The sequence below is a fragment of the Prionailurus viverrinus genome, chromosome D1, assembly GCF_022837055.1.
Source record: "Prionailurus viverrinus isolate Anna chromosome D1, UM_Priviv_1.0, whole genome shotgun sequence".
NCBI lineage: Eukaryota > Metazoa > Chordata > Mammalia > Carnivora > Felidae > Prionailurus > Prionailurus viverrinus.
Window position 1 is genome coordinate 85,518,079 of NC_062570.1, and position 23,625 is coordinate 85,541,703.

A 23,625-nucleotide genomic window follows, 5' to 3' on the forward strand; every position below is an offset into this window, starting at 1 on the left:
CCTATCTAGTCAGGGGAGAGACAGGTCAGCAACTGAAGTATAATACAGAGGGCTGGATGCTGTCACAGGCACCTGGCCAGGGTGCTGTGAGAACCCAGGAAAAACAACACAATGAATTCCTCCAGGGAACCTGTATCTAAGAAGTGACCTTTGGGTTGGTCTTTGACAGGTGAATAGGAGTTTGTCAAGAAGGGTTAGGACTTTGAGAAGTTTCGTATGACTGGACTTGAGTGTATAGACAGGAGCAGGAGCCAGATGAAGCTAGAAAAGAAGACAGGAACACACGGAAAGCACTTAAGATACCAGACTAATTAATTTGTACTCTATCCCATGAACAGCAGGAAGTCATTCAGATAAGAGGAAAGAAATGTGGTGTTATCAGATCTGCTCTTTAGAAAGTTAACTGTCAGAAAGGTGGAAGATGGACTGAAGGCACGAGAGGCTGGAAATTACCCAGCCAGTTCAGGATAGCTGCAAGGAGGCGGAATTGTGGGAAGAGGAGGGAGAGTTTAAGGAATATGATGCGGCTATTGAGAAAACTGTTGAGGTGATCCTGCCTTTGCAACAATTAAGTATAAAAGATTCTTGCTACATATATTTTATATTAGAATGCACTATCTATAGTAAGTGAATTAGAAGTGACTTTGTGCTCATCAGGAAGGCTGAGCTGTATGAAGAATATTTCTCAATTTTATATCCTCAGATGGGATAAAGCAATTGAGCAGATAATTAGGCACTCCATTTCTCTGAGAGGTCTTGGAAGGAAATACACCTCGTGTCACAGCTCCGGAAGCTGATGGACCGGCTTGGCCACATTTCTCATCCACAGGAGTTGCTGGGGAGGGAGTAGGAAGATTGAGCCCCCAGCCACAAGATGTGTCTGATTCTTTCTTTGCTGCCCAAAGACTCGACCCGATTTCTTCTACTTTCCCTAAATGGATATCTTTGTGGGTCCAGGCAGTTATAGCATAACCTAAGAAGAGTTACCATTATCATATCTGATCCCACTCACATTTTCCTGGAGAACATTTGGACTATGGTAATATCCTGTTTTAGGACAATGAGTGGGAGAATAGAAGGGATGGGTGGTTGGTAAATCTCCCTTCCTTTTTTGAAACCCTGGTTTTAATAGTGCTGAATTTAACTGGCCCATGTAGGTGGGTTAGAGAGGACTGGGATAAGCTGTTTCCTCTGTATTTAATTCCTCTAAGTCACATGCCAGCCTACATAAATGGAGAGGGAAGAAAAGACTTGGCTGTTAAGTGCCTAATAAGGAGTGTGGACTCTGGAGTCACATTGCCTGGGTTCAAATCCCAGCCCTCCTATAGTGGCTATGTTAACTTCAAAGAAGTCACTTAATTTCTCTGAGCCTCATTTGCCCCATCAGTAAAAGACAGATATGGCAGTACTCATCTCACAGTGATGTTTTACAGATTAAATGTGTGGATATCGGTAAAGCACCTGGCACATAAAATGTCAGCAACACATTATTCAAATGGATCAAGCACTGCAAGCATTTCATGTCTACTCTCACCTAATTCTTACACCATTTCTGAGAGGCCCATTTCACTGATGAGGAAACTGAGCCTGAAGGTGAACTGCCTTGCCCAAGGTTGCATAGCTAGCAAGGAGGACAGCTGAAATTCTGACCTACATCTGAGTCGTTCACAACATTGTACGGCCTCCTGAGAGGCCATCATCATAGAATAATGACACACTAGATCTAAAGAATGGGGAGACTGAGGCTGGATGCTCGCAAGTCGCCCAGGGTTTCTCTGTCATGTGGAGGCAAAGGTCCTAGAACCAAGGTCCTCTGACTTACACACCAGGAGTTAGGACTGGCAACCACACGGCCTATTCAGATTTACAGGGAGTCCAGAAAAGCAGAGTCTTATCTCTGTGCTTTCTCAGGACGAGAGAGGAGCAGTAAGTGGAGCTGGCTCTATGAGGGCTGTATTTCACTACAACACAGGATGCCCTGGGAGAGGAGGGCAGGGGTGGGAGGGAGCAACTGTGTCTCCAGGGTCTGCAGATGGCTACAGATCTGCAATAGTGGAGACTTCCTCCAATAGCTCGCCTGGACGCCCATCCCAGGAGCCCCACCACACCCTTCCAGTTATTTCAAAACAGTAACAAAACCCACAGAAGCTATGGATACATGCTTTCTTCTTTTCTTTATCTTCTTGCTTCTTATCTCCATATTTTTGTATCTTTCTCTTTTTCTCTCCTCTCCATGTGGCCTTCCCCTAAGAGCTGCCCCTCCCAGGTTCTTTCCCCTTCCTGGTCATGTATAAAATGATCCCTTGATCATTTCCACTTCTGCACAATTAAATGCTGCCCCGTGTGGTTTTTTTTTTTTTTTTTTTTTTTTTTTTTTACTGTTTCACTAAGCAAACTGTCTTCCCAACAAGTTAGGAGTTTTCTGAGAGCAAGGAATGTCTTTCCCTTCCCTTTTTTTAATTTCCACCAGAATATCTAATGGCGGTTGACGTACATGACGTGAACATAACAGATACTGAAAAGAATCAAATTCTTTAATGCTTTCCTTTTAGCTCTTCAACCAATCCTGTCTAACAAGGAGGAAAATGGGACTCCAAGAAGGGGAGTGCTTTGCTGAAGTTTTCCAGTTAGTTACTGGCAAACCTGGGGTTAAAATCAATCCCCTTGACTCTTAATCCAGTAGTCTTTTCAGTACTTCATGTTACCTGCAACTTTAACTATCAACAAAAACAATCTATGTTAGTAGATTTAGTAGATTGTCATACTACCAGATCTGCCTTTGAGATGGAAGGACTTAGAGATGGAAGAACTACCACCAACAAGAAGCGATCATCAAAACTATCTGTAGTGAATTATTAAAGAAAAAAAAAACAGCATAATCTTCCTTGCATTCTGTAAGACCTCCCCCTCATATTCAACAAGACATATTTTGGGGGCGCCTGGGTGGCTCAGTCAGTTAAGCGTCCAACTCTTGATTTTGGCTCAGGTTGTGATCTCACAGTTTGCGAGTTTAGCCCCACACTCGGCACTGTCAGTGCAGAACCTGCTTGGGATTCTCTCTCTCCCTCTCTCTCTGCCTATCCCCGGTGCACACATGTGCTCTCTCTCTCTCAAAATAAATAAATAAACTAAAAAAAAAGACATATTTTTAAAAATGTGTATACCTGGTGTTCTGCCTTTAAACAGTTATCTAATTCTATGGAGTAACTCTTGTTTTGGTAGGAAAGTATTCATCAAAAGAAAAGTTACAATGCATTTCATAAATATGATATGGATTGATGACAATTAAAAACTGTTTTAAAGTAGATAACGACTAACCTCAATTCAAACAAATAGAAACCAAAGAAAAGTGCTGTACAATTGTGATTTTTTTTTAAGTGGGACTAATTTATATTTACAGAATTGGTAGTTGAGAAGCTAGGGGAAGGAAATTGCCAGACCTTGAAATTTGGAGCAAAAATTTATTAACTAACACTAGTATCATAAACTCACATAGTTTATATATCTCACAGATTAAAGACTCCAGAATCATTATGTTAACAAGAGCTTTCTTATACAGATAACATATGTATTTTGTGTTATGTGTTCTACGTAACTATTTAGGCATTGGAATGGAAAATACCTTTGCATTTAGGATAGTAAGTATTTACCTCTCCAAAAGTTGGTGAAATTCAGTCTGGATTGTTTCTGTTACAGGATATTTAGTATTGTAGTTTTTCACATTCTTTTGCCTTTCAGTGTCAACATTTCTGAAACAAATGATCCAAGATTTCACTGATATGTCAGTATACATTGTCAATTACATTTCATCTTTAAATATGTGAAAAGATCATTAGGTTTTAATTTATCATAATTCGTCCTAAAATCATATGCCTTCTTAAAAAATGGGATTTCAAAAACTATTGCAATTAAAGGGCCACCTGGGTGGCTCAGTCAGTAAGCATCCAACTCTTGATCTTGGGTCAGGTCATAATGTCACAGTTGGTGAGACTGAGCCCTGCATCAAGCTAGGCATTGTCAGTGAGGAGCTTGCTTGGGATTCTCTCTCTCCCTCTCTCTCTCTCTGTCCCTCCCCCACCTCACACTTGCTCTTTCTCTCTCTCAGAATTAATAAACTTAAAAAAATCTGTTGCAATTAAGTATTAAGCTTCATAAAAATTTATACTATGAGCAATTTATGTAAGAAAATGAATTTTCAGTATTTTAATCCTCTTCTAATAATGCTGAACATTCTGAGATGTGAATTTATCAATTTTAAATAAAATGTACAGAGTATATTCATTTGACTATGATGTTTTATTTCTATATTGTTCATACTCATATATTTATTCATATGTTATTTATGTTATCAATCCAAACCTAAAAATTTTTAAACTGGAAAGCGAATAATAATGATCATAGAAAAAAAATGCTTAATTGTTAATATATAACTATTCAAATTTTTAAGTTAGAAAACTATCTGGTATAGTTTTAGAATATCTATATAATATTAAATGAAAGCAATATGGTCAAATATGGTTATTCATTCATTCACAAAAAATGGTAATCAAATATAATTAATAATAAATAAAAAGATAGATGACTGAATGAATAAATGAATGAATTCAATAAGCACTAATTTAGGGCCTATTGTGGGCCTTGTATCATGTGGTGAATAAAATGGCTTAATATTTGATTGACAAGAACACACTGTCCCATGACCCGACCATAGCAGAAAGCAGATATATGGATGAAGAACACATTATCCCTGTTCTCTGTCTCATGGGTAGAAACATAAGCAGATAACCACAACACAGAGTGGTAGGAGCTATGTTGGGGAGAAGCCCACGGTGATCAAAGCAATGGAGAATGTAGAGAAACAAACTACAACTAATTAAGGGGTGGGAAGGGAAGTGTCAAGTTTAGGGTCAACATCTAGAAATGAAATCCAAACTCATTCCCAGAAGACCTTTATAATTTTAAAGCAGATGGAAGGTGTTAGGGAGTGGCAGGGATTTAAGAGTGGGAATTGGAGAGAGTGTTGATAACAGACAGAGCTAGAAAAATAATACACAGGAACAAATCATAAAGACCCTTAAACACTGTATGAAGGTGCTTGAATGAGTCCAGGGATCATAACTTACTAACAATGTACTCATTAAAATTATCTAAAAATATAAAGTTTATAGGGGTGCCTGGGTGGCTCATTCGGTTGAGCGACTGACTGTGGCTCAGGTCACGATCTTGCAGTTTGTGAGTTCGAGCCCCGGGTTGGGCTCTGTGCTGACAGCTTGGAGCCTGGAGCCTGCTTCGGATTCTGTGTCTCCTTCTCTCTCTGCCCCTCCCCCACTTGTGCTCTGTCTCTCTCTGTCTACCAAAAATACATAAAATATAAAAAAAATTAAAAATATAAAGTTTATTACATAGCCTCACATTGAGCCTTTCTTCTTACAATTCCTTAAAAAAACACTATAAAATTTTCCGTGTTTAACTTACTATTCTGAGAGATGAAATTCACCTTGAAATCATAATGGTTTTAATTTATATGAGTTTGACAGCCACTGTTCAAGATGAATTGACAAGATCTTGTTACTCATCAAGAATAATGATGGACTCAGTAATAAACAAATGATATTTGACCTTCCTTTGGCTTTGTAAATGAAGGAACTAGCAACAACAAATTCCTCTCAAAACTGTCTAGAATGATTTATTAAGTAACTAAAGGACAGCATGCTACTAGGATAGGATTTGGTTAAAAGGAATCTGTATTCATCATGCTAGCTTGATTTTGTGTGTAGACACTAAACAGCCCAACTATCTTTCCTTTCAAGTGAATGCAAGTAATGAACCTCTATATGTCACTAGCATTTATTTCTTCTGAAAGAAAAAATATTTAGCTTGGATATATTAAAAGTAGTACAGCAGGACTTCTACTTTGCACAACTCCAGGTTTCCATTTATATAGAATACAACGTGAAAAGTGCCCTTGGAGCTGGGCAATGCATCTGCCCCTTAAGGTTAGCTAAAATCTTTCCATTTGAACCTTTTGTTAACCAGTACTTACATACAGCTCTGAGGGCAAACAAGGCTATTGAGGATCCTGTAGAAAACTTTCTGAGTCGACCAAGAAAAATTAATGTGTGTTTAGCAGAGTGTTAGTGTCAAGTGTATGCCAGTGTATTTTAATTATTTGGGAATAATTAATTTATGCAGTGAGCAGAGTGAATACTTGATTAATTAGGGCACGCTGTTCCATGAATATAACAGAGGGCTTCATATACTTTCACTGGAATAGTCCACATTAACAAATCTCTCAAATTATGTTTGGATTACCTGATTGAACTATGCATTTTAAAACATTAATGTGAAAAGATAAAATCTGTATATAGTTTTGAGCCACACTGAAGGATATAGTGTAGAAAGATAAACGCAGGAAGGGACAAAAATTATTTGTTAACTTTGGATGTTTAAAAAAAGTCATATACTACTTTAAGGGCATTACCCTCACATTTTACATCTAGCTGAATGAGCTAATTATGAAGTGTATGCGTCAAAGATTTCAATTTCAGGCTTGACTTTACTTTGAAGATTAATTTTTTACTTTATCATCTTTACAGGCAGTTCAGTGGACAGCCGAACTGAATGTTACTCATTGTTCAGCGGTGTATGAAGTATATTTAATCAATGTGAAGGAAGTAATATTAAATGATTATCAGCAGCCTCAAATATTCTAAACATCTCAAAAGAAAGGTCAAGAGGTAAAATCACTGCTAATAATATGAGAAACAATGTATTTAACTCATTCTTTACATCGCAGCTTTGCACTGGTCTGAGATTTCTTTTGTCATAAAACATAATGAAAATACAGCAGGTGATTTTTCTCCAATGTTGGAGAAATATTGGCTGTATGAGATTTTATTCCAATCTTTTAACATAAGCTAAATTGCAGATCAATGTTTTTCTAGGATGATAAGCTTTTAAAATGGTATTCTAAGGCAGAGATATAAATTATATGAAGCTATATTTTGAGAACTATATTTGTATGTTAAATATGCCAGAAATCTTAATGTAAATAATAATGTACAATAATAATTTAAAAAGGAATTACACAATTTTGTTTAAGAAGCCATTTATGAACTCAGTTATTTTGAGATACATTAATAAAACAAAAGTGCTAATTCAAAATGGACATTGATTCTACAACTTTTTTTGATCAGAATTACTCATTTCTGATTCTTCTCTCCTGTGCTTAGCCTAAATCAGTAGGGTTAAATTCCCAACAAAATTTAACTAATTCTTAGTCTCTATTTTCATCTCCAAATATCAACATGAGAACCCTTTTTAAAAATAAACATGGGTGCCTGTATGGCTCAGTTGGTTGAGCATCTGACTTCAGCTCAAGTTCATGAGCTCAAGTTCATGAGTTCTCACAGTTCATGAGTTCAAGCCCCTCATGGGCTCTTAGTTGTCCAGCGCAGGGCCAGCCTCAGATCCTCTGTTCCCTTCTCTCTCTGCCCCTCCCCCACTCATTCTCTCTCTCTTTCTCTCTCTCTCACACACAAAAATAAATATTTTTAAAAACTGCTTTAAAAATTAATGTCTGTAAAAGTTAAATCTTTATTTATAAATGTATACGAAATAATAAAAAGATACGACCCAGATTGCTTTTTATAAATAAACAAGCAAAAACACAGAATTCTCCCAGAAAAGCATACACAATGAAGACAAAAATTTGTAGAAATTAGAAACAAGAAGTATGAATAAGTTGTTCTTACAGAATTTTCCGTCCAGGTGAGACATCTGGACTGATTAGAACAATGGCTCTGTTTTTATTCTTGTCTCCATTCCGCAAAACTCTCAGCCTCACAGGGACAGGTGGCCCTGGGGTCTTACAGATGGATTTCTTCATGGGAGGACTGTTTGGAATCAGCAATCCTTCTATTGGCCAATCAAACTCCTTCAGAAAAAAATGACAAAGAATGTGATAATAAGTAAGAAGAGTCATTTCTAGATATAAAAAAAATTTAAACACACAACTTATACCTTTAATTTTTTTGTTCATACATCAGAAAATGTATTGGCCACCTAAGATGTTTCAGACAATTCCAAGTGATGTTTTACTTAATTAGAGAGGAAACATTTTAAGATGAGCAGTTTAAAAATGTGCGTACAACCTGTGTTGTGTCACAGCATAGAGGACTTAGTTCTTCTGGGAGAAACATCATTCTAAAAAGATAAAACTGAATTAACTGGATGCTTTTTGCTTGTGTGTGAAGTATCTTTAATCGATGTGAAGAATGTGCGAAGAGTGGTTTCACAATAGTCTGAGATAGTATCCTCTTAAGCTAGATCTATTTGGCAAAAAGAACATATTTGAGGAGCTCTCCAAAAACCAGAATGAGAGGACAAAAGAACTTAGACAAATTTCAGATGTTTCAGTTGCCAAACTCACTTACTTTGTATCGTTTATTCATTTATTTATTTATTAATTCATGCATTTTCTAAATATTGATTGATGGCTTACTATATTCCAGGCACAGTAGGAGGCACTGGAAATAAAACTGCACAAGACAGAATACTCTTCCTCAAGGAATTTCCAGCATGGCCTCAAAAAGTTACCTAGAAATAAACTGGCAATTACAATAGTGTGTGTACAACCGCAACAGAGAACTGGGTGTGATGGGACCACACAGGAGGAGAACCTACCTTAAAAATGCAGTGTAGCAGATCTGAAGCTTCAGTTGGAGTTAGTGCAGTAAAGGATGGGTAAAAAGACAGGGCATAGTGTAGGTAAGAGACTTAAGGATTAACAGAACATGCTATTTGGGTGGTAAAAAGAGGCAAGGATTTCTCCCAGGTTTGTAGTTTGAGCAACTGGGTGGATGGTATGGCTAGTCACAAAAATAAACTTTTGTGGAAGAAGAGTAAACAGGGGGACAGATGATCAGAGATGATGTTGTTAGGCAAGGTCTAAATTCTTTCATTTTTTTCCCTATCTGCATAAATAATTGTCCTGGCAGCAATTAATCCCCCATTAATCTGCAATGACCATCCTGTAAAATACCTCAATTCCATTTAAGTGTGCATCTGTTTCTATGTGTTCTATTCTCTTCAATTGTTGATTTCCCTATCCTTATACAAGACTCTACTGCCTTGATTACAACAGCTTTATATTTGATAAGTTTTGATATTTGACAGGGCAACTACCCTCACCTTGTTATTATTCTTTGGAAATTGGCTTCTGTTGGCCCTTTAATATTTCATATGTATTTATGAATCAGCTTGCTTAGTTTTCTAAAAGTCTATGTGGGATATTAATGCTCTGCATAACTTCCTATCAATCCCATTTTGGTAAGATTTTTTTTGTGAATGTCCATTGAGTCATATAAAAATCTTTTTATCTGCATTTGTTGAGATGTGTTTGTATGATTATTTGTCCTTTCATTGGCTCTGTGTTAATTACATTAATTAATTTAAAAATTTTTTTCTTTAATATTTAATTTTTGAGAGAGAAAGAGAGCATGAATGGGGGAAGGGAAGAGAGAGACACAGAATCCGAAGCAGGCCCCACACTCACATGCTGTCAGCACAGAGCCCGACGCAGGGCTTGAACTCACTAACTGGGAGATCATGACCTGAACTGAAGTCAGAGGCTTAACTGACTGAGCCACCCAGCCATCCCTAATTTTTTGAAATTTTAAACTAATATTGCATTCGTGGATCAATCTAAATTGGTCACAGTGTCTTATCTTTTTTTACAGATTACTAAATTCAATTTGCTAGTGTTTACGTTAGGATTTTTGCATGTATGTTCATAAATGAAATTAATGTGTAGTTTTCTTATACTAACTTTGTCGAGTTTTGGTATTAAGTTTATCCCAACCTCATGAAATGAGTTAGACAGTGTTACTTCTTTTTTATCTGACAATAAATCTACTTGGTATTGGTGTTCTCTTGGTGGGGAGATTTTAACTATTGATTCTATTTCTTCCACAATTATTGGATTATTCAGGCTTTTTGCTTCTTCTTGACTCCATTCTAAGTTACTTCTGTGCAGGACATTGACCATTCTGTTTATCTAAGTTATAATATTTATTAGCATTAAGTTACTTATACTATCCTCTTATTATCTCCTTAATCTCTCAGTATCTTTCCTTTATTTCTAATATTATGTACCTTTACTATTTTTTCTTAATCAGTTTGGCCAGGTATATCAAAGCAACAAATTTTTGACTTTGTTGATTTGTTTTGTATGTATTGTATCAATTTCTGCTCTTATAACTTTCGATGTCTTTCCTTCTAATTCTTTGAGTTTGTTTTGCTATTATATTCCTGACTTTTCAAACTGGAAGCTTATCTCATTAATTTTTAGCCTCTCTTCTTTTTTCAATTTAAGTATTTAAGGTTGCACATTTCCTTCAAGTACACTTCAGCTACATCTCACACATTTTGTTTTGGTTCTTAAATACAGTATTTCTTTTTTAATTTTTCATCATGATTTCTTCTTTATCCCATGAGTTAATTAAAATGTCTATCTAAATTTCCCAATATTGGGCCTTTTCTAATTATTTATTTATTTATTTTTAACTTAATCCATCAGCAAAACTTGCTTCTACTTTCAAAATATATCTAGGACTGTTCTACTCTTAACACCTCCACTCCCACAGTACTGGTTCACTAGTTTCTCTTACCTACAAATTGCAAAACTCTTCTGCTTACTCTTGCTTCCATCTTATCCCCCTTTTGTTCCATTATTATAATGATCCTGTTATACTCAAGTCAGAGCACATCACTCCTCTAACTCCTCTGTTCCACACCCTCCCATCTCAGTAAGAGTCAAAGATTTTCAAATGGCTTACGAGACTCTGCATGATCTCCACCCCATCTGACCTTATCTCCCACTGCTCTCCCCCTCACAAATACTGCTGCCATATTTACCTCATTGTTCCTGAAAGACACCATTGCAGGCTCTTTGCATTTCTTGGCATGTTCTTACCCTAGGGAGCTGTTTGTTCTTCAGGTCATTACTCAAGTATCACCTCAATAAAGGCTTCTCAAGGCAATCAGAAATTTCCAAACCCTGTCCTGCCTCACCTCCCCCCCCACCCACCACCACCAACATTCTCTATCCTCTATTCTTGCTTCTATTTTCTTCTTAGTTCTTATCACTAACATTCAGAAGAGCATCTCGTGAAGTGGCTAAGAGCTTGGGCTCTGGAGTCAGACTTCCTGAATTTGAATTTTTGAGCCATCATTCTCGCTGTGTGAACTTGGGGCAAACCTTTGACCCAAATGAGATGGAAGTTAATGGATCAATTCTTTCTTTTTTCTCCTGCAGGAGAGACTCTCCTAAAATCACTGTTTAAATGGCTTATTGAAAGACAGCTTGAAAGCACATCACTTATTGGCTCTCCTTCCTTCCCTGCTTGTCCCTGGGATCGCACATCCTAACGAGATAGTAGCATAGAAGCCATTTGCGTCAGATTCTGCTTTCTGAGGAACCCAAGCAATGAGACCATAATCCGCATGAACTATTAATGGAAGAAGTTTCCTAAAGGGGATATGGGTACCAATACCCAAAGGCAGGTAGAAAGGCAGGCATGAAAGGCAGGCATGATAGGCAGGCAGAAAGCTCAAACAATCACTACAGATGTGGCCTTAGAATCCTAGCAGTGTCTAAGATCCAGGTGTGTTGGGGAGACATGCTGGCATGTGAGAATAATACAGACCAAAATGCATGGCCTTTAGTTTATGGAAAAGAAACCAGTTTTTAAAAGCTAGTATAATAAGGAAAATTTACTAATTTATATTCTCTTGAAAAATATTTAGAATCTTGCAAATATATTGAACAAACACATAGTTCAAAAGTGTGCTTTAAATGTTATAAACAAAATCTGAAGGATGTGAAAATTAAATATTCTGAAACAGTATCTTATTATAATGCTCTAATTTGCGAAATGAGTGAATAAATAAAATGAATTGCATTTAATTAGGATAAACACAGTGTAAATAAATGTTCAAAGTCTCATGAGTAGAGTGCTTTTCAGTTTAGTCTTTTTTCCGTTATATTGTAATATAATATTTTGTTTAGTAAATATGTTTATAATGATGGCATACAATGAGGCTAACTCATCACCCCTCTAAACAAACAAACTTTGAATTAATAAAGTTTTTCTGTATTCCTGACCTTCATTGAGGGCATTTTACCTCCATGGAATTTAAAAGCAAAGGACAGACTATAAGGTGTATATAAAGATATGTATCTATCATCAATGGAGGAACATGGGGCTGTTCTCCCTTACTACAGTTACTGAAAAGAAATATGTTATGACAAACTCATTGTGTAGTTTCATTTGAGGCATTCCTATTATATAAACATTTCACTTAATGTGAGGGATGGTGAGAGTGAAGTTACATAATTTCTTTAAGAAGTAAATTCAGGACTGGGGCACCTGGTAGCTCAGATGGTTGAGTGTCCAACTCTTGATTTTGGCTCAGGTCATGATCTCAGGGCTGGTCATGAGATTGTGCCCCTCAATGGGCTCCCTTCTGGGTGTGGAGCCTGCTTAAAATTCTCTTTCTCCCTCCCTCTGCCCCTCCCTTGCTTGTGTGCGCAGGTACACATGTGAGCACTCTCTGACTCTCTCTCTAAAAGTGAAAAAAAAAAAGAAGTTCAGAACTTACCTGTAATTATTTTACAACAAAGATCTTAGGCAATTCAGAGCAAATCAACATTTACACGAGTTTTAGACATAAATGATCATGAAATGGGAGAGATGAGGGAGAATAATCTTCTCATTACTGTCACATTGACTGGAAGTCCTGGCCACAGCAATTAGACAACAAAAAGAAATAAAAGTCATCCAAATGAGTAAGGAAGAAGTAAGATTTCCACTATTTGCAGGTGACATGATACTATAGATAGAGAACCTGAAATACTCCACCAAAAAAGCCCGCTAGAACTGATAAACAAATTCAGTAAAGTCAGAGGGTACAAAAATCAATGTACAGAAATCAGTTGTATTTCTATACACCAATAATTAAGCATCAGAGAGAGAAATTTAAAAAAAAAATGATTCTATTTACAAATGCACCAAAATAATAAGATACCTAGGAATAAACCTAACTAAATGGGTGAAAGACCTGTACTCTGAAATCTATAAAACAATAATGAAAGAAATTGAATATGACACAGAGAAATGGAAAGACATCCCATGCTTATGGATTGGAAGAACAAATATTGCTAAAATGTCTATACTACCTAAAGCAATCTGCACATGTAATGCAATCCCTATCAAAATACCAATAGCATTTTTCACAGAACTAGAAAAAAATATTCCTAAAATTTGTATGGAACCACAAAATATCCCAAATAGCCAGAGCAATCTTTAAAAAGAAAAGCAAAGCTGGAGGTATACAATTCCAAGCTTCAAGTTATGTTACAAAGCTGTAGTGATCAAAACAGTATGGTACTGGCACAAAGATAGATACATAGATCAATGGAATAGAATAGAAAACCCAGAAGTAAACCCTCAATTATATGGTCAATTAATCCTCAACAAAGCAGGAAAAAGTATCCAAAGGGACAACAACTGTCTCTTTAACACATGGTGTTGAAAAAACTGGACGGCAACATGCAAAAGAATGAAACTGGACCACTTTCTTATACCATACATAAAAATGAAGTCAAAATGGATTAAAGACATAAATGTGAGACCTGAAACCATAGAAACCCTAGAAGAGAACACAGGCAGTAACTTCTCTGACATTGGCTATAGCAATTTTTTTCTCAAAATGTCTCCTGAGGCAAGAGAAACAAAAGCAAAAATAATTATTGGGACTACATCAAATAAAAAGCTTCTGCACAGTGGAAAAAAAATCAACAAAACTGGAAGGCAACCTAAGGAATGGGAGAAGATATTTGTAAATGACATATCAATAAAGGGTTAGTATCCAAACTATACAAAGAACTTCTAAAACTTAACACCCTAAAAACCAAATAATCCAATTCAAAAGTCGGCAGAAGACATAAACAGACATTTCTCCAAAGAAGACGTACAGATGGCCAACAGACACGTGAAAAGATGATCATCATCACTTATCATTAGGGAAATGCAAATCAAAACTACAATGAGACATCACCTTATGCCTGTCAAAACAGCTAAAATCAACAACACAGGAAACAACGGGTGTTGGCAAGGATGTGGAGAGAGAAAGAATCCTCTTGCACTGTTGGTAGGAATACAAACTGGTGCAGTCACCCTGGGAAACAGGATGGAGATTCCTCAGAAAGTTGAAAATTGAACTACCCTACAATCCTGCAATCACAGTACTGGGTATTTACCCAAAGAATACAAAAAAAAAACCCATCAGTTCCAAGGGATACATGCACCCTTATGTTTATAGCAGCATTATTTAAAATAGCCAAGATATGGAAGCAGGCCAAGTATCCATCAATTGATGAGTGGATAAAAAAGATGTTGGGAAGCAAAGATGTGGTGTGTGTGTGTATGTGTGTGTGTGTGTGTGTGTGTGTATACATATATATACATATGTATATATATGTATACACACACATATGTATATATAATGGAATATTATTCACCCATAAAAAATAATGAAATCTTGCCATTTGCAACCACATGGGTGGAGCTAGAGAGTATAACACTAAGCTAAATAAGTCAGTCAGAGAAAGACAAATACCATATGAATTCATTCATATGTGGAATTTAAGAAACAAAACAAATGAGAGAGAGAGAGAAATCAAGAGACAGACTGTTGGGGCACCTGGGTGGCTCAGTCGGTTAAGCGTCCGACTTCAGCTCAGGTCGCGATCTCGCGGTCCGTGAGTTCAAGCCCCACATTGGGCTCTGGGCTGATGGCTCAGAGCCTGGAGCCTGCTTCCGATTCTGTGTTTCCTTCTCTCTCTGCCCCTCCCCCGTTCGTGCTCTGTCTCTCTCTGTCTCAAAAATAAATAAACGTTAAAAAAAAAAGTTAAAAAAAAAAGGGACAGACTCTTAATGATAGAAAACAAATGGATGGTCAGCAGAGGGGTGGGGGGGGGGTGGTAATAGGTGATGGGGATTAAGGAGTGCACTTGTCATGATGCACACAGGGTGATGTGTGAAATTGCTGAATCACTATGTTGTACACCTAACACTAATATTACACTGTATGTTAACTGGAATTAAACTAAAAGTTTAAAAAAGTTCCTAAGCTCCTAAATTGCTACAGACAGCAACTGTAGCCCCACAGTACCAACCAATTGCTGACTTCAGACAGCTTCCTTTGCTTTTCAGTTAAGTGAAGTAAGCCCAAGGGTCTTCTCTATGGGACACCATGGAACACAACCCAAAGAAACGTAATATTATCTTGAAGAACAACAAAACATGTATAATTAACTAATAAGCATGGAGAGCTATTTCCTCCCCAACATTTTCTCCATTGGAATTCTTATGTTCCCATTCATTTCTTTACTGGTCTTCTCTGTGTTCACAATATTCCATGCTGTTGCTGCATTGTCAGGAGATGGGTCTCGGTGCTCACTTATGCTGATAATTCTGCTTTTTCTCTTTCACCTCTCTCTCATGACAAGAGAGAGGCTGTGCTTCTTTGGAAAGTCCAACTCTTAACTAGTTATCTAAATTTCTTAATCATACTGGTCCTCCTTCATCTATGTGTTATTAATAATAAACTAATGGATTCTTCAATTCCCTGGCCTGGGCCTTCTTACACTTCCCCTTTTTAATGTCTTAACAAATTAATAAAATGTTTACTTTTCACTATTTTGTTTAAAATGGGCTCTTCTAATAGTTACATTTTAATAATTTGGGATCTAAAAATCACTATCCAGTGGCCCATTCCAAAATCTTAAGTCTCTTTAATCTCACTTTTCCAACAATTTCATCCTTGAATATGAAAATCCATTGCTCCTTACCTTTCAGTGTTTAAAAATACAACTTCTCAATTTACAACTTTTTTCCCAAGGGATAAGAAAATAGCTTGAGTTCCGATAAATTATTCCAGTGAATTTAGTCACAGAATAATTTTATAGATAGGTTTTAACATATCTTAAGAGTACTGATATCCTGAGGTGCATGGGTGGCTCAGTCGGTTAAGTGTCTGACTTCAGCTGAGGTCATGATCTCACAGTTCATGAGTTTGTGAGTTCGAACTCCTCCATATAAAACAGATTATATTTAATTTGAGTAAGAACTTTTAAAGTTCCCTGCCTGGTAAGTGTTTTCTTCTCTTTCTCAAACATTGCAAGAACTAAGAGTACTCTTAGGCTGAGTCATTTTGAAATACACGGTCAATTTGTCTTATTTTAGCTAATTTAATGCCTTAGTCCTTTCCTTTTGGTTTATCAGTGAGGACCAGAGTTTTGTTGGGGTACAGTCTTATCTCTCCACCCAAATGCTATTATTCTATTTGAATGGCTAGAGAACTTTTCAGTAGTCCATTTTTATTCCTAAGACCATGTAGCTGTCAAATCTCAGACCATTCACAAAAATGCATTTTTTAATGGTAAATTTTAAAGGAACGGGGTTAACTTAGGTTTCCTAATATAATTACCATGCATCATTTAAATCAATTAATTAATTAACTGAATTATTTTACTTATATACTGAAGTTAAAGATGTAGGCACAATAGCTGTGAAATTTGAAATTATTATAATTTTCTCTCTTTTCCTACAAAAGAACACTTCCTTGTGAGGCATCTCTGTTCACCTCCCACCCCACTGGGTGGTAGGAAGCTTGATATTCCAATTAGAGGTGTTCCAATTTCTGCCAGTTTAAAACAGCTTTTTTGGTTTTTGTTTTTAGCTGTGTCCTTTCTATACATATTCAACCAAACTGAAGTTTCAAATTTTTACCAGAACTGTTGTTTCCTTTCAGAGATATACCTTTCCCTTCCCCTTCCTCAGTGTGGTTTCAGGTAGATGAAAATTCTATAAACTGTATACCATTGGGATAGGGGTCCATAGTCTACAGGTGAGTACGCAGCCTTGATCCTCAGAGGCGTCTGTGTATTGGCCTCTTGTGCTCTTTGGCCACTGGACAACCTGCTGGCATCTGAACACCATCAGTTGAGGGGTATGTTATCCTGTCTCCTCTCTGGGTTTTAGCCTCTGTTTTTCCTGAACCTCTGGAGAAAAATCTAGAATTGGTGAGTTGGTACAATTCCCAGTTTTTTTCCTTGGCTTATTCTGGGCCCATTGGTCTCTCTGTGCCACCTCTCTGCCCTCGGCTCCATGTTGGCTCTCACTAGTGCTGCAAACACGAGTCTTAGACACATAGTTTACCTAGTCACTGACTCAGGCTGCCCAACCCACAGCCTCTGGTATTTGGAAGAACTTCTTTCCCACTTAACAAAACTCATATCTAGACTGCTGCTTCACTACTAAATATAAGAACGTCTAAATATAAGAATATCTTTGGGGCCTAAGTAAATGACTTCTTGGCTTCAGACTCCATCTGTCTTTTTCCTAAAGTGCTGAGACTCATTTAATCAGTGAGGAGGCATAGGAAACTGTGACTTAAGGGAAAGAGAAAACTTGATTGAAATCAGAAAGCATGACAAAACAACTAAAAAATTCAAGAGAATATAGTTCTAAAAATCTTTAGAGTGTATCAATGACATGAGGATAAAGCAAAATATACTAGGGACCCAGAGAGGTAAACAAAATGCTGAAACTGGATTTTATTTTTAGGAAATTTGACACACCCCAATGAATTTGACACACCCTTCCATTGTCTTGCAGGGGAAGGACACAAGAGACAAATATCAAGGCCTACCCAAAGTGGGAAGTCTAACAGAAAACTCTCTCCCCTCATAAAACAAGAGTCACGATGAGTTAAATATCATTGAAAAGGCAAACCAGAAATGATACCCTCCAGGTGGCTGCAAGTAAAATAGATTATTTCAAACATTTTCTCTGTGTAGAAGAGAAAAATAATCTTCACTGAGAATTCATACCACACAGGTTGACCCTCACTTGTACTTTAAAATACATGAGATAAAGATGAAGAGAAAATTAATTATCTGAAAGAAAAATGCCTAAGAACACAATGCAAAAATGTACCATAAAGAGACAAAGACATGAGAAATACAAAAGAGAGATTAGGAGGCATGGAGGTCAAAATCAGAAGCTCTAGCTCACACCTAATCAGGGTTTTCTGTAAAGAATGGAATGAAGGGATATAGGACAGAGACTATTTGACAATGGGTGATAAATTTCCAGGAATGATGCACGGTACGAATCCACAGATTCAAGAACCCCAAGCAGGAAAAATAAAAAGCAATCCTCCCTTAGAAATTTTGTGGTGAAGCTGAAAAATATCAAAGAAAAGGAAAGATACTAAAAGTAGCCAGAGAAAAGATTACCTTCAAGGGATTAACATTTAGAAAGATAGATGGCTGCTCAGTAACAACAATGGAAGGTAGAAGTCAGTGATGACATCTTCCATTCACTAAGTGAAAATACCTTATATAAAGGAGGGCAAAAGAAAGACATTTTCAGATAAGTAAAAACGAAAAGAGTTTGTTACCAATAACTTAAAGAAGGGTATGCTAGATAGAAGAAAAGTAATCACAGGTGGAAGGACTGAGATAGAAGAAGGAATTATAACAATAAAGAGGGGGAAGGAATGGGGCTAAATCTAAATAAATATTTGCTACATATAAGAATTTAAAATTTTGGGGAAATTTTTAAAAAGATAAATTTCAGGGAAGTCTAGGTGGCTCAGTCAGTTAAGCGTCCAACTTCAGCTCAGGCCATGATCTCAGGGCTCATGGGTTTGAGCCCTGCATCAGGCTCTGAACTGTCAGCACTCTGAGCTCTCAGAGCTGTGCTGACAGCTCAGAGCCTGGAGACTGCTTTGGATTCTGTGTCTCCCTCTCTCTCTGCCCCTCCCCTCATGCTCTGTCTCTCAAAAATGAATAAATGTTAAAAAAAATTAAAAAAAACTTTTTTTTAATGTTTGTTTATTTTTGACAGAGAGAGAGACAGAGCATGAGTAGGGGAAGGGAAGAGAGAGAAGGAGACACAGAATCCAAAGCAGGCTCCAGGCTCTGAGCTGTCAGCACAGAGTCCAATGCGGGGCTCGAACTCACAGACTGTGAGATCATGACCTGAGCCAAAGTCGGACGCTCAACCGACTGAGCCACCCAGGCTCCCCTAAAAAAATTTTTTTAAGATAAATTTCATGGCAATAATAGCATATGTTACTAATTGTGTGACTGAAGTTAAGGTATTCTAATGTTCTCAATTATTTGGGAGAAGAGTAAATATATTTGTTTACTTTAGATTTTGATCACTTACTTATGCAAGCTTAAACATTCAGAGTAATAACACAAAAGAATGGAAATGGAGTGTATAATTTCCAAACTCTACTAGGGGGAAATGTAATGAGAAAAAAAAGTCAATCTAAAAGAACATAAAAATGGAGAAAAAATGAAACATAAGAAAACCAGGACATATAGAAAGAAAATAATAATCCAAAAATATCTGTTGTGACAAAAAATAGAAAAGACCAAATCTTTTAGTTTAAAGATTGTCAGATAATTGTTTTCATATTAACTGTATACCAAGGAACTTCCTAAAACAGAATATACAAATAGAGAAAGTAAAAGAAATGAAAGAAGATATATTAAGCAAGTAAAAATAAAAAAAATAATAATTAGCTGGGAAATTTCTATTAATATTGCATAATTGAGATTTTTACTAGAGCTAGGGAGAATCTTTACTGAATGATAAAAGTTTCAATCCATGAGAGAGAAATAATATTTCCAAATATGTGTGTTTCTAAGAGCCAAATTTCACAATACATAAAGAAAAACTTGACGGAGTACAAGATGAACTAAATTCATTTCAATAAAGAAAGACTCAGACACATCTTTCTAATGAATTGGTAGAACAACAGAATTAATTGATCTCTTGCACCTAACAACTGTAATTCAAGTTTCATGGAAATTTTCAGAAAAATTGACCACATGTTGGGACTAGAAGTAAATCTTAACAACCACGTCTTATACTAAATACAACCTTATTAAGTTGGCCACTGGGAAGAACTGGCCACATGTAGGTAAGCTTGTTCCAGAGAGGATTTTCAACTCTGGAATGTTTCCACTGGCCCGGTTTATTAGTCCCTTCATGTTTTATGGCCCACCTAAAACAAAATAAGAGACAAAAAGGAATTTAGTAAGATTAAATATGATTTTAAAATATTTATTGAGTACTTCTTACTATGTACTAGGCAAAGTTCAGTTTGAATTAACAACCCAAATCTGATCATTTGCTGTGTACAAGAGACATACAAAAAAGCCATTTTAAAATGAAAGAATAATTTTTTTTAAATAAGGAAACATTGGCAGTGTTATAACTGACAGTGGAATTTGAAGAAAAGTCAAAGTAAATAACCATTTTATAATAGCAATGACATAAATAACAAAATAATACTGACAGAAAAAATCAAGCAAAGCTTTGTAGAGACATTCAAAGAGAAACTGACATAAACACAATTATTGTGAGAGACATCATTACAAGACCAACAGATTATAAACCACCAGGAAAGTTTTTCTAGAGTAACACATAAGGACATTAAATATCTGACTGATAAAACCAATAAATGTTAAGTATGACCATTTGTTTATATACATTGTAGCCTACCAACAGAAAATACCTCTTTCTCAACAATTCTTGGAACATTTGTAATATTTGCCATGTACTAACAATGTAAAAATTTTAGAGGCACCTAGATGGCTCAGTTGGTTAAGTGTCTGAGTCTTGATTTCCACTCAGGTCGTGATTTCATAGTGGGTCATGAGATCAAGGTTAACTTATGATGTTAGGTGCTTTTTTATTAAAAGCAAAATTGAGAAGAACTAATAAATATTCAAGTCAATTATTTTAATATATATATAAAATTGTCCCATGGAAAATACATGAAAGGAAATAATATTTAAATAGAAATAAATAAATTAAAAAACAGAACATCAGTAGAATGATTCAAAAAAAAGTTTTTGAAATAAAAGTAAAATAGCAAATCTCTTGCAAATAAAACTAGATTAATATAATACAATCCAAACAGGAAAACTGAGCTAAATATTTAGCATAGAAAGGGCTTAAAGAATATATTATGCATGTGTAGTTTAATAAACGCAAAAATTCTGATGAAATAAATAAAATTAAAAAAAAAAACTCATAGACTTGAAACAGAAAATACAGAGCATGCTCTTGCTTGCATAACTCCACAGGTCATGGAACAGATCATTTTCATGCTATATTAAATATTTTAAATCATAAAGATAGAGAAAACTAGTTCATTTATTCCACGAAGGAGAGATAAGCTTCATAATACAGTCCACCACTGGTAATTAAGAAGTAATACAGCAATTTTACTTAAAGAGGTAAAATTTCTAAATCAATATTAGCCAATAAAATTTAACACTATGGCAAGAGAATAATCACTATAGCTAAGTCATACCGAGTCTAGAAATAAAATGATGGACATTTATTAAAATAACAAATCACTGATTAATGAATGAGAATACAAGAAGCAGCCCATCACCTACACTTTTTGAGCACATGTGATGGTCATCTGAGCTTAAAAGTTTTCTGAAATGGCCCGTCCCCATCAGAACCAACTGCAGTACTCAATCTTATGTTCAAGGGCCCAGATTTCCCATAAGATTGATGGAAATTCTTGGGGCCTGATGGTGAGGGGTGGGGTGGCAGGAAAGACCTGTTCCTTACCAACATGGAACCAGGTGGAACCAAGTTGAAGGCTCTTAGAAGCCAGGGCATATAGCCCCTGTGTTATATTTCTCAGTGAAATCATGTTTTAGTTTGATGCCCCCAGAATGTTAGCTACATACAATAAATACCCAACCACTTGAAATGAAGTCTAAGGGGAAACGGAAAGCTCATTCTTTTAGACAACATATTTGAACTATAGGAAAATGAGTAACATCGGAAGGTAGTAAACTCCTGCTGTTGCTGGTGAAAATGACAGGAACACATAATTAGTTCACATCGATTTTTATTTTTCTGAATACCTGGCAATCTCCTAAAGATCTGCTTCTATTGAAAATCTCTCTAGGGGAGCCAGGGTGGCTCAGTCAGATAAGCATCTGACTCTTGGCTTTGACTCAGGTCATGATATCACAATTCCTGAGAACCATTCTCTCTCTCCCTCTCTCTCTCCCCTTCCCTGCTTGTGCTCTCTCTCTCTCTCTCTCTCTCTCTCTCTCTCTCTCAAAATAAATAAATAAACTTTAAAAATAAAAATAAAAAACAAATTTTGATTCTTATGCTAAAGGAAAACTAAATTATCTGGAGGTGTGTGTGGAAGCTCTCTTTCTTGCTCCTCGTCACCACTTCCAGACTATTGTTCCTGCATCCTCCTCCAAAGGTCTTTGCTTTGAAGCACATTCCAATAAACCAGAGCACCTATTAGCCTTCCTTGTTGCATTCATATCAGTTCCTCTGTACCCTTCCTGCTCATTTATTAAAGATTTTACCATCCTGGATTGCTTTTGTTCTTTCCCCCTCTGTTCTGGTAATCATTCAACATCTTTTAAATATTTAAGTAGACAATCCCCCCTGGCCTCTCAGTGCCTCCAATAATCTTAACTCCATCTCACACCAGCTACCCTTCCCATGGATACAGCCTTAAACTGGTCATTACAAATAACAGTACCACTGCTAAAATTTTAAGTGCAAGAAACCCACCTTCTCACCACCATCTCATTTTCTCTAGTTCACATATTTAAGTAGCCCACTCTAAAAATTCTTCACTCTACTAAATGTTCCAAACCATTTTTTCTATCACCTTGTCACATTCCATACCTCCCTACCAAGTCCACTCTTCCCTCTATACTGAGCTAGAATTCATGATCCAGCATTACGGTCATGCTCTTGTCCTGACTCATTGCCCTACTCTTCCTTTTTTTGTACTCAAGTTTTAAAAAATAGAAACCAACCCTGGTCCAATTCTCTACATACTGAAAGCCTATACCTTAATAGTCGACAGTGGCTAGAGAAAACACATTAAAGATTCCATTCATGGAATCGCAATAGATCAACAGAGAACAATGACAACGGGAGGTGGTATGGATATATTACAGAGAGTTTTGAGAATTTAAGAACTTTTTGGTTCTCACAATGATTGGAAGACATTGCTGTCATTTCACCTGGCAGGGGACCAAGAATACCAAATGTCCTTCAAAGTGTGGGAAAGTCCTACACAAAGAAAGTTTGTCCTGCATTCTACACTTGCAAATTTCCCTCCGAATGTTCATGTTAGATCAATATCTATTTGTAAGTGCCTAAAACCAAACTACATTTTATAATAAAGTATTTTTGCTCGATTATAATACACACCAAATTTTCTAGAAATGAAACTCCCTCTAATATCTCAAAAAGGGAGGGGTGCCTGAGTGTCTCAGTCGGTTAAGCGTCCAACTCTTTGTTTCAGCTCAGGTCATGATCTCAGGGTTTCATGAATTTGAGCCCTGCATGGGGCTCCAGGCTGACACTGTGGCGCTTGTTTGGGATTCTCTGTCTCTCTCGGTCTCTCTCTCTCTCTCTCTCTCTCTGCCTCTACCCAACTTGTGCTGTCTCTGTCTCTCTCAAAATAAAT

The 23,625-nt window shown here is 36.6% G+C and overlaps 1 protein-coding gene across 2 annotated transcripts in view; it reads right to left on the reverse strand.

Moving 5' to 3' along the window:
• DCDC1 (doublecortin domain containing 1) overlaps positions 1–23,625 on the reverse strand; it is a 491,420-nt gene that overhangs the window by 70,024 nt on the left and 397,771 nt on the right. For both annotated transcript variants that reach the window (XM_047878425.1, XM_047878424.1), the window contains exons 21-23: positions 20,028–20,151; positions 7,755–7,936; positions 3,651–3,749 (exon numbers count right to left, since the gene is read on the reverse strand). In XM_047878425.1, the coding sequence (XP_047734381.1) occupies positions 3,651–3,749; positions 7,755–7,936; positions 20,028–20,151 (405 nt within the window). The remainder of the gene's footprint in view (positions 1–3,650; positions 3,750–7,754; positions 7,937–20,027; positions 20,152–23,625) is intronic.